This window comes from Mobula hypostoma, chromosome 2, assembly GCF_963921235.1.
Source record: "Mobula hypostoma chromosome 2, sMobHyp1.1, whole genome shotgun sequence".
NCBI classification, from domain to species: Eukaryota; Metazoa; Chordata; class Chondrichthyes; order Myliobatiformes; family Myliobatidae; genus Mobula; species Mobula hypostoma.
In genome coordinates this window covers 140437850-140450546 of record NC_086098.1, presented here as the reverse complement: position 1 = coordinate 140450546, position 12697 = coordinate 140437850, and the positions used below count along the sequence as shown (strand labels likewise).

Here is a 12697-nt window from a genome sequence, read left to right as displayed (position 1 = left end):
TATGAAGTTAGTCCCTTATCAGCACTCCGTTAATTTTGTTTATTTACAGTCAATCAAAAGAACACAGCAGCGTGTTGGTTGTCTGTCGTATCCGACGGTGACGGTGAAACCAGTGCAGGAGAATTTTTAGAATGGAAAAGCTGTTGCACTGGGACAGTTTCCACTCTCTCGACCATGGAAGTCCAGCTCCAGTGGTATTAGCAGTTGTCACAAACTGGGGTTTTCCTTGATTGCAGTGGATAACTATAACTTCCTCTGTGCCTCGTCATGCCCTTTGCTGTCCCTGAAGTGATGCAGAACCGCCTTCTTGGCTGTTGCATCTCTTCTGCCAGTCTGCTGGAGCTTACTTCATACGCTAGGACAGCCATGTCCCTATATCACTGCACTCCTAGGCCCAGTAGCTACCCCAACCTGGTTTAGCCCGCCTGTTGAAGCGGTGTACTGGGGCAGGGCCGCTGTCGCAAGCAGACAGGTACTTGGAGCCACAGGCGTCAGCTATGTGTGTGATGAGGTGGGTGACCTACCCCAGAATGGATAGGACAAGCCCCTTCACTAGAGGAGCACCCCTTCTCTGGACATCCCATACACAGCAGCCAGCATTGGATGAATTCCTCCTTTGATAGCTATTAGAAAATAATGCACAGTTTTATAGTACTGTAGTAACATTGGTAGTGTTCTTATTTGTTCTTTATTTCATTTAAATACATAACTTGTTACTCAGTTAAATGGTAGTTTGTTTTTTTTAAATGCCTTTTTAACTATTTCCATAAAACTTCGGCTAACTGGGGCAACTGCTTATTTGGGTCAAGACGTATTGGTCCCGATGTCCAGTTTGCGTGGCTTCAGAGCTATATGTCAGACATGGCTATAGGCAGCACTGGAGCCCCACAGGGGACTGTATTGGCTCCCTTCCTGTTTACCCTGTATACCTCAGACTTTAGATACAACATTGAGTCATGTCATCTGCAGAAATTCTCTGACGACTCAGCAATAGTTTGGTGTATTATGGGAGGACGGGAGGATGAATACAGGGCCCTGGTGGAGGACTTTGTCAAATGGTGCAAGCTGAATCATCTGCAGCTCAACATTAGTAAGACAAAGGACTTTAGGAAGCCTAAGCCTGCACTGCTCCCTGTTACAGATGTGGTGAGGATCTACACGTACTTGGGGGTACATCTGGATGGCAGACTTGAGTGAAGCTTCAGCACAGAGGCTGTGTACAAGAAGGGTCAGAGTCTGAGGAGACTGAGGTCCTTTGGAGTATGCAGGCTTCTCTATCACATGTTCTACCAGTCTGTTGTCGCCGGTACAATCTTCTATGCAGTGGTGTGCTGGGGCAATGGCATCAACACAGGTGATGCCAACAGGCTCAATAAACTGCTTAAAAAGGCTGGCTCTGTTATCGGAATCAAACTGGATACACTGCGGGCTGTGGTAGAACAAAGGACCCTACAGAAAATCCTGGCAATTCTTGACAATGTTTCTCACCCTTTTCATGCCACCTTGGTGAACAGAGGAGCACTTCTAGTAATAGACTAAGACAACTGCACTTCTCCAAAGAGCGTTATACTGTATGAAGTCATTCTTACCCTTGGCCATTAGGCTCTATAATGAGTCGACCTATAGCCAGGGAAGTGATGACCCCCTCCTGTTAGACTGTTTGAGGTAAGTTATTTTTTATTTTTTATTCTTTCTTCTCTTCTAATATTTGTATATCTGTGCACTAGTAATGCTACAGTGACACTGTAATTTCCTATGGGATCAATAAAATACCTATCTATCTATGTGTCGAAAATAACTGGAAGCCAATGTTTATTTCTTATTGTAATCTATGTATTTTTTGATTATGTACTACACTGTATATCTGCCACAAAACAACATATTTCACTTCATATGCCTGTGATATTAAACCTGATTCTGATTGTATATTGTAGGCTCACTCCAGATGTGAGTACAAAATCCATGCATATAATTCAGTGCAGTGCTGAGTGGGATTTGCACTGCTGAAAGTGTTTCGGGCATTATGTGTCCTCTTGGATTGATGCAATAATTCCCATGACACTGTTTCCAGGAAGAATAGAGGACTACTTCCTGACATTTTAGCCAATATTTGTCACACTGAACAGAATCCAAACAGGTGAATTGGTCATTTTCTCTGTCAAATTAATTGCTGCATTTCTTGCATTAGAGCTGTTTCTGAAGTTAATTGGGATTTCCTGAGATTGTCAAAATCGAATCTGTCTTTCTCTGCAACCTGTGATTTTCCTGACATGGCACACATGATCAACATAATTAAAATCCCCACTCACTCTAGACATTCTCTCTTACTGCTTCCCCCCTCTCCAATTGGGCAGAAGATACAAAAGCCTGAAAGCACTTACCACCAGGCTCGAAAACAGCTTCGGTCCTGCTATTATAAGACTATTGAACGGTCCCCTAGTTTGATAAAATAGACGATTAACCTCACAATCGACCTCATTACGACCTTGCACCTTATTGTCTACCAGCACTAGACTTTTTCTGTAGCTGTTACAGTTTATTCTGCTCTCTGCGATTGCTTCCCCTTGTGCTACCCCAGTCTGCTAATGTGACAAATAATCGGTAGAGACAGGATGCAAAACAAAGTTTTTTCACTGTACCTCGGTGTGTGTGACAAGAATAAACCAATTTGCCAATTTATGATCTAATGGGAGTCTGAGGAGGAACCTTTCACTCACTGCTGCCACTATTCTTTGTCTCTAAGTTTCAGACACAATTGTTAGTAACATTTGGAAAAATATAATGAGAATGTGTCAGTTTTTCAAGTATCTTTTTAAAAAATAAATTGACGATTGTGCCTTATTAGCAGCCAAACCGCAAAATAAATTTGAGAGTGTGCCCAGGTGTCCTTTTCAATTACGATTTTTTCATACTGTTACAGGCCAGGATCATAGTTTGTAAGCTTGAAAGACTAAATCACTAAATAATTATACAGGTTAAATAAATTGGAATGAGTTGTACTGAAAGGGCATCTGCTTATTCTGCTGGAGAGTCAGGATATGAAAGACATGAAAAACCAGCTTATCCTCAGTTTTAAAAGTACAGAATACAATCTTACACTTAACTATAGTTGTCAGAAAATTGAAGATTCAAGTAATCAGTTTCATTTTTGCTTGCTTCCAGGTTATGCTCTGCCAACAACAAACAGTGCTGCTACTGAGGTGGAAATTATTCAGAAAGTTTCTGGGTTTGCACCAAGTGTTGAAGGACCTCTGCAGCACTACGATGTGTTGGTCAGGCAAGGAAGTATAAAACACGACGAACATCAGAGAAGGGTCGTGCAGTGTTTACAGAAGCTTCATGAGTTGCTTAAGGGATACAATACCGGTCAGAAGAATTTCTTTTCACAGGTAAGGTCACAAGTTGAGAGGGGAGGCCTCAGTAACATAGCAATTAGTGCGATGCTATTGCAGCACAGGGCGCCAGAGTTCGGAGTTCAGTGCTGGCGGTGTCTGTAAGGAGTCCCCGTGGAATGCGTGCGTTTCTCCCCAGGTGCTCCAGTTTCCTCCCACAGCCCAAAGGTGCAGCAGATAGGTTAATCGGTCACTGCAAATTGTCCCGTAATCAGGTTAGGTTGAATTGGGATTGCTGGGGTGGCATGGCTTGGAGGACTGGAAGGAGCTACGCCGCGCTGTATTGCCAAATAAATAAATAAGGCGAGCAGGTCAGACAGCTCTCAGAGGCTGCAAAGACTGGAGAGGTGTAAATTCCTGTATAGACTGCACTCGTATATTGCTTCCAACCCACAAAGTGACTTCTCTCTGTGAATCATCCATATCTAACCATTCCCTTCGTATTAATGTGTCTATCTAAAAGTCTCCTATGCTTCCCCAAGCTGCCTGTTACCCCTGCTGATGCTGACAGGAAGGTGACAGTAACTCAAATAATCGCGCGTTACAACAGTGGTGTGCAGAAGAGCAGCTCTTGAACGCACAGCATGTTGAACCTTGAAGTGGATGGGCTACAGCAACAGAAGACCACGAACATACACTCAGCGGTCACTTTATTAGGTATGGGGGGCTCATAATAAAGCGGCCACTGAGTGAATAATGCTTTTTACAGAGTAAATTCATTCCACAATAATTACCAAATAAAATTTGACAATGCTTGACTTAGTGCAGGTTTTATTGAGGAGAGGCATGTTAAAACATTGAGGGACTGGCTATTTGTTCTGTATGAATAGATGGGAATTACATATCATGGTGCATTTTAATTTAATATCTTTATAGTTTACTGAGAGTAAGATGCTCTGCATTGAACCACAATTTACAATGAGCAATTAACCTACTGGGCTTAACTGTGGGAGGAAACCGAAGGACCCAGAGAAAACTCATGCATTCCACAGGGCGGAACATTACAAACTCCTTGCATAGGGTGGCTGAGATGGAACTCCAGACTTTGATGCCCCAAGCTGTAATAGAGTTGCGCTAACCGATACACTCCATGGCACTCACTATATCTAGATCCCTTACGACTTCATACTTCGTAATTAAACTTCTAACACCTCCTCCTACCCCACCTCCCACTTCCCCTATGGTATAAACAATTCTTCTTTATCCAACTTGCCTCATGGCTACAGCTTCTCTCCTGTCAACATCTTTATAAATCTCCTTGGCTTTCACATACTTCATGCTAATGATGACCAGACCTTAAGCTGTGGTCCAATTTGTGTTGTTCACAGTTTCAGCACAATCTTCCTGCACTTATACTTGTTGAGATACAGAATATGCAAACACAATCCATGTGGTTTTTTTAAGCCACCTTGTTGGTATGTCCTGCTGCCATTAAGATTCCAAGCAAGCACTCTGAAGGCTGTCTGCTGATTGAAATCACTCAATATCCTAGAGAAAATTTTGTATTCTAGGAGAGAATTTTTGCTTTCTCTTGTCTTGTGGCACCTTCCCAAATGCATTAAATCTCAGTTGAATTATATCTTCAATTTTTCTACATAACTTATTTTGCATCCTCCTGTGGGCTAAGGATTTCCTACTCACTGCTAATTGCATCACCAATTTTCGTATTATCCATAAATTTTCTCATGTACTTGTATTCAGTTGTAATGAATAGTATAGAGAAAATAAGTATCTAAGTGAACAGTCCCATGAAGAAAGATTTGTAGCAGCCTTCCAGTCATAACAAGAACCAACCTTTTCCTCCTTTACAGGGTGATTATGCAAGACAAGCTTTTCACTGTATCTTGTACAGATTACAATAATAAGTCAATACCAATATTAAGAGTTGGCTGGGGTGCAGGACTAGCTCGATTGCTGTTGTATAAAGTCACTATCAACTCAATAGGCTATATTGTCTCCTTACACGCTGCTACCACTCTGATTTGTGCCTCAGGGCCAGCTTTGGAAACATTCTCCCACTTTCTCTTGGATCTCATGGATTTTATTTTTTTGACCAACTTGTCATTTGGGACATCATCAAAATCCTGGAGATCCACATAACATACAGTAAACTCACTTGCCCACAGCAACTGTTACTCCTTCAAGAAATATTGTCAGGTTATTCAGGCATAGCCTTTTGTTATCTCTTATTTTTAAAATTAAGGTTTATATTGTCTCTTAAACTGAAATCCAGTGAATTTCAATGAACAGGTCTCTAGTTGCTTGGCTTATCCCTTCTTTCCTTAAGAAAAAAAGGGTAGAATAGTAAACCATGCTGACTTTGGTCTGTCATGTGCCTTCAAGCACCCCAAAACCTCATTCTTAATAATGGGCTCTTAACATCTTTCCAACCACTAAAGCAAGATAACTAGCCTATAATTTTCTGTCTTCCATCTTCCTCAAATTTCTGGCAAGCTGCTTGTGTCTTCCAAAGTGAAGATTGATGTAAAATACTTACTAAGTTTGTCCACCATTTATTTGTCCCCATTACTCCCTCTCCAGCGTTATTTTCTGGCAGTCCAAAATCCACTCTTACCTCTCTTTTACTCCAGAAAAAACTTTTGGTATCTTCTTTTATATTACAGTATTGCTAACTTACATTCGTATTTCATCTTCTCTCTCCTTATGGCTTTTTTAGTTGCCTTCTGTAGGTTTTTAAAAACTTCCCAGTCCTCTAAATTCCCACTAATTTTTGCTGTGTTATAAGTCTTCTCTTTTGCTTTTATGCTGTCTTTGACTTCCCTTGTCAGCCATGATTGCCTCATCCTCCCTCTGGAATATTTCTTCATCTTTGGGATGGATCGAATTGAATTGACTTTATTTCTTACATCCTTCACATACATGAGGCGTAAAATTCTTTACGTTACGTCTGTGTCTATATGTGCAATGTGCAATCATAGTAATTTATAATAAATAGAACAGTCAGTGTAATATAGAGTACATTCATCCTGCACCTTCCGAATTGCCCCCAGAAACTCCAGCTATTGAGGTTCACATGTCATCCCTGCTGGTGTCCCTTTCCAATTAACTTTGGCTAGCTCCTCTCTTATACCTCTGTAATTCCCTTTATTCTTCTGTAATACTGATACGTCTGACTTTATCTTTCCCTCTAAAACTGCAGGATGAATTCTATTGTATAATGATCACTGCCTCCTAAGTGTTCCTTTACCTTAAACTCCCTAATCAAATCTGATTTATTACACGACACCCAGTCTAGAATTATCTTTCCCCTAATAGGCTCAACCACAATTTGCTCTAAAAAACATCTCGTAAACATTCCATAAATTCCTTCTCTTGGAATGCAGCACCAACCTGATTTTCCAAATCTACCTGCATATTGAAATACCCTATCACTCTCATAACATTGGCCTTTTTACGTGCCTTTTCTATCTCCCATTGTAACTTATATCCCACATCCTGTCTATTCTTCAGAGGCCTGTATATAACTCCCATAAGGGTCTTTTTACCATTTTAGTTTTTTAACTCTACCCACAAAGATTCTACAGCTTCCAAGATCATCTACCTTATTCCGTAAATTGCACGTATTCCCTTACGCTCTCTTGACAGTCACCCAAGTACCTGCCTCGTGCAACTTAGGGGTGACTACTTCCCTGTAGATCTTATCTATCACCTCCTCAGTTTCCTGTATGAGCCAAAGGTTATCAAGCTGCAGCTCCAGTTCCTTAATACAGTCTCTGAGAAGTTGCAGCTTGATGTACTCCATGCAGATGTAGTTATCATGGAGACTGGATGTCTCCCAGAGTTCCCACATCTCACACAAAGAGCATATCACTAGCTCTGGTCCCATTCTAACTATGTACTAATAGACCAAGAATGCAGCGGAAAAATTACTAGGAACTTACTTAGAACCTCCACTTGTGTTTGCCCAAGTCTGTTCTTGCCGAAGCCTATTGAGCCAAAGACTCTAACCTACTACTCTAACACTGGTTTAAGAGATATTTAGATTCATTTCATAATTTAATTTTTTTTCTACATGATTAATTTGGAATATGGGATACTGTGATCATATTACTGTGATTTAAATGTAATGTAATTCATATTACTTGTATCCTTATGAATTTTGTATTTGTATTTATGCAATTTATATATTAATAAAAAAATTGAAAGAGAAGAGAAATTTAGACAGGTACTTAAATAAGGAAGGCAAAGAAGGAAATGGACCCGGTGTGGCCAAATGGGATTAGTACAGATGGGTTAAAAAGTTCATCATGATGTAGTGGACCAAAGGGCCTGGTTCTCTTCTATACGAATCTATGACTCGAATAAATTGGTAAAAATCACAAAATAGTTTGGTTCAGTATTTCACACTTGATGCTCATGGTGCAGTTACAACAAAAGTGCCCCTTTTTTGTAAGGACAGTTGCAAAATATGCATTAAGAATCTTACCAATATCCTCCAGTGACATATCCAGCCCTAATAGGCTCTTTCATGGATATTCTGTTGTTGTTTATTTACTTATAAAGTCTTTGGATTTCCTTTGATTTTACTCAAAAACATTTTTTTTTCAGTTCTTGTCTTTGATTTCTTAATTCCTCTGAAGAATCTTCTTCTTACAGAAAAAACCTTATGGTACAACTGGGTATTAATAATCTTTTGTGATCCTTGGAATAAATATTGTATGTAATTGGTTCTTTTTCTGCTCTAACTTTTACTTCCTTGCGGACGTACCTTAAGTGGTTCCATATCAGTATTGAGCTTATTTGTTGAGAGTTATTTCATGAAAAACATTTCCTCTGAGTAGATTTCTTCCATTTTTAAAAAAATAGTCCATTTTATCTTTGTACTGCTCAGTTATCAAAGTTAAAGTTCTGTGATCGGTAGCATGGGAGACTTGCAGGCAGACTGCAGGGAGAATTTTTTTGTTAATTCTAAATCCCTGGTGTCGATGTTTTCTGGTGTTTACCATTCGGGCAATGAAGATAGAATGTGTGTTGTTTGTAAAGTACTTTTCCCTCTATACTGTAATTGTATAATCAAATGTTATACTTAGTACTTCCTCACAGGCGCATGTCTCGTTAACTAGCATGATTCTGCATCATTCAATTAAAATTAAAATCTCTTTTGTCGTGTGGACTTATTTCTTTGTATGCTGTTCAGTTCACCGTGCTGGCTGTTTCTAGATCATACAGTCATCAGGATATGTTGTCATACAAAAGGTAATCTCTGTGTACAGTACTGTGCAAAAATATTAGGCACATACAGTACATATAGCTAGGGTACCTAAAACTTTTGAACTGTACTGTATTTGTCAACATGGAGTAGAGAGTAAGTTTGTAAATCTGGCAGGATCAAAGGATGTTGGGGATGGCGAGGGTGGAGCACCACGGGAGGGGTTTGGGACAGGTGGAAGTCAAGAATGGGCGGGGGGATAGTGTGGGTGCAGACACACCTAGCCCTGAGACACCAGACATGGTCATTTGATTCCAAACAATGGGTTTATTAATCATTATAAAATGTCTCTCTTGTGCTTCCTGCTCCCTCCCTTTTTCCAACCATGATTCCCTTCTCCCTGCCCCCTTCCCACAATACAGACCCATATCAGAATCAGGTTTATCATTACTCACATATGTCATGACTTTTTGTTTGCGGCAGCAGTACAGTGTAATACATAAATTTACTGCAGTGCTGTGAAAAAGACCAAGCAGCCTAGCTACATATACAGTATATGTGTTTAATTCTTTAACCCAGTACTAGATTATGAATTGTCTGAATACATTTAAACCCAGAACTGTTGCCTGAGCATATTCCCCTAGACTTCTGCTGCATGGAGAGATTAAAGGAATGATCCAGATGATGCACCCCTCCATCTATCTGCCTCATTATACTTTTCGTTCCAACCCCCCCGCCCCCCAAGAAATGTCTCAGGATCTCGTTTTAGGGTTGGTATATCTACTGTGGTAACACAGTTTTGTTTTGGTCGTGCTCACTGTATAATCATTTGTGGTCCTCTTGGTGTGTATAACCATCTCTGGCAGATATCTGCTGTGCTCAACTGATGAAAATTCCAGCTGAGCAGTATTTTAAAAAATAATTTCCAAAGACATAGATCTGCAGATTTCACTTAGTTATATGAAACAATAATTTGAAACACTCTGTTCTTTGTATTTCTGTTTGCAGTTTTTTGAAAGATCTAAACCTCCCAAAGGCCTTTATGTGTATGGGGATGTTGGTAAGTGTAAATCATAATTACTTTGTTCCCAGTCATGCTAATTAGCTGCTTTGTATTTAACGGAATATAGGACAGTCCAGCACAGAAACAGGTCCTTCATCCCACAATGTCTGTGTCGATTACGAGACCAATTTAAACTGCGCGTCTGCCTGCAGTCTGTATACCTAAACTCCTCGCCTGTTCATGTGTCTATACCAACACCTCTTAAATGTTGCTACTGTTTCTGTTTCCACCGCTGCCCCTGGCAGTGCATTCCAGGCACCTACTGGAGCACCTGGAGGAAACCACACACTCACGGGAAGGACCTACAAACTTCTTACAGTCAGTGTCAGACTTGCACTCCAGACTCCAACATCCCAAATTATAAATAACATCACTAACCGCTACACTACCATGGCTTCCATATACATTATTCCTTAGACATTTCTAGCATTATAATGCATTAGCTAATCTTCCATTAAACATGACCAGGTAAATTGAAATAAGAGGCTGGATCTGTTTGCACAGCCATACATTACTTAGCACCTTAACAGCTAAAGAGAGAGAGAGAGAAGGAAATGATAGTATATATTACAGAGCAATGACAGCTGGAATGTAAGAGACTGAGGCACAGTCATGAGAATATGCCTCCAGTTATAACTGGAACTGAGAAGAATGATTAATAGATGAAAACAGAAGGATCTTGCTCTGAATGCATATTTTGTTCATTTTAAGAATGAAAAGTAATGACACCCAATAGAAATAAATGGATGTGATCTAATAGCAGGTTAGAGAGGCAGGGTTGGAGTTGTGGAAACATTGCCTTGTGATGGGAGGAAGCTACTGAAGATGGTTGGGCACAAGAGGAACCCCGGTACTACTGCCCAGAGGTTGAGCTGATTGGCCTCCGACAGCCACGCAGCCATCTTCCTTCACACAAAGTGTGCCAGCACTACTGGAATGTTTTCACTTTGCCCATCGAATTAGATTTTACCAGGGTGCCTACATACCGCATTCAGTCAAGTGCTGCCTTGGCTAAAGGGACAGCTAGTTCTGAAGCATAGGCAGACAGTACCGCAGGAAATTGTCCATGTTACGTATAGTGCTTTCAGCTGTTTATTGATATCAAGTAGAGTGAAATGAATTGGTTGGCAGTTGTTTCTGTAATGGTGGAGATCATCCATTTGGCACTTCTAGATGAACATGGTTGGACATACTTGTCCTTGCATTTATTGATGGGCTCTTTCATCTTTGTATCCTCATCTTGTTATCTGCATACATTAAGATCATGGAATAAATCAGGGTATAATAAGCATACATAATATACATGGACTATATGAATTATAATAACTTATTTGACACATTATTTGCCTTAGGCGAATGAAATCTGCCTTCTTTATCTGAATCTAAACCCACCAATTTAGTTGGCTTTTAGCTGTTCCCTGAAATGTCCAAGTAATGTTTAGGAAAAGAGGATCACTGTCAGCCTTGGTAACAATCTGTACATCCTGTAAATAGAATGCTGGAAAACATATCTTACAATTATAAGTGGTATCTGTGTTTTACTTAAGAAGGTTGTAATTTGAAATGTTCTCCCCAGATAGCTGTGGACAGTCAGTGGCTCTGTGCACTCAAGGCTGAAATTTAGTGACTATTGGACACTTTGAGGATCAGACAGAAAGTGGATAAAATGCATATCATCTCACTGAATGGTGCAACAGGTTCGAATGGCCATATGAACTATTCTTGCTACTATTTCATATTTATATAGTTACAGTGCATTTCGCCATGGTGAGATTTGAACTTGTCTGTAGATTATCATTCGGAGAAGATTGCTAATCTAGTAACATAAATGTTTCACACATGAGGTTTAAGATCTGCTGAGTTTCCAGAGTAACTTCTTCCATGGTTATGCTTTTTGTGTTGCCAAATTAAACTATCGTGGTCTTCATTGACTCTTATTCCACCCCCCCCACCCCGTTGTCCACGTCCTTGTCAAATATTCCATGTGTGTTGGCTATAAACATCGTATTTCATCTGAAAGTAAAATGTTACATAAACTACTGCTTTGCTTTTAAGGAGGGAGAACAATTAATTTTTAACCTTTATGTGACACAAAATTTCATCTTTGATTTTCACAGGTTCTGGGAAAACAATGTTGATGGACCTGTTTTATTCTCATTCAACAGTTAAAAGGAAGAATCGAGTACATTTTCATGGTTTCATGCTGGATGTCCATAGAAGTAAGATATTTTCAAATAAGGCACCAGAAATGGCGATTATCTGCATAAATACGGCAGTGATGTTTAAGTATGTTGTATCTCTGATTCTCTGCAACAGAGTGGAAGTGTGTGTGACTTCACACCCATTATTCCTTAACATTTATAATTTCAATTATACTGCTATTAGGCAGGATTCTCAAAACGAAGTAAAATAACAGAATAGCCAGAGCCAAAACTTCCAATAAGCTGTTTTCAGGGCAAGGTTGGTGGATTGGAAAGTACGTTGGCTCAGAAAGTTGGGTCCTTTGAAACTGTGTCGGAAAATGGATGAGGTACACACTACCTCAATGAATGTTGGAAATGATCAAAACAAAGAAGCATAATTGCTTGGAAAATGTATGATTTTTTTCTTTTTGATGGTATATACATTGTATTAAACTGGAACACTCTAATATCATTATCTGGGTTTGTATTTAGTCCAGGTTGGTGTTGGGTAAGTGTTGTCTTGTCTGAAAACCTGGTACAATGAATGTGGACAGTTTCAGCCAATTCCTTAGTGAGTGTCAGCACCTGTTCGAAAACAGTTCTTAAATTTGTGTAACTTTCCAGTTGTACTTGGGCTAATGACACTGCAAGAGGTTGAAATGTTGCCCTTCAGTCTTTTTGTGATGCAGCAGAGGGAACCATTTGACTAATGGATGTTGCCGATGCTGAGCTCTTGGAGTGGTTGTGCATATTTTAAACATTGAGTTCATTAGGATCGTTGGTCTTGCAACATTCACTAAATGGCTGAATTGCCGTGAACTTTCTATTTTCAGAGTTGTAATTCCACCCCCCGCCATCCATCCTATTAATCCCATATGAGAGTTCCTCA

General features: G+C 39.9%; 1 protein-coding gene across 2 annotated transcripts in view; it reads left to right on the top strand.

Moving 5' to 3' along the window:
* afg1lb (AFG1 like ATPase b) overlaps positions 1-12697 on the top strand; it is a 135707-nt gene that overhangs the window by 28088 nt on the left and 94922 nt on the right. For both annotated transcript variants that reach the window (XM_063040803.1, XM_063040801.1), the window contains exons 2-4: positions 3163-3389; positions 9571-9622; positions 11743-11844. In XM_063040803.1, coding sequence (XP_062896873.1) covers positions 3163-3389; positions 9571-9622; positions 11743-11844 — 381 coding nt within the window. The remainder of the gene's footprint in view (positions 1-3162; positions 3390-9570; positions 9623-11742; positions 11845-12697) is intronic.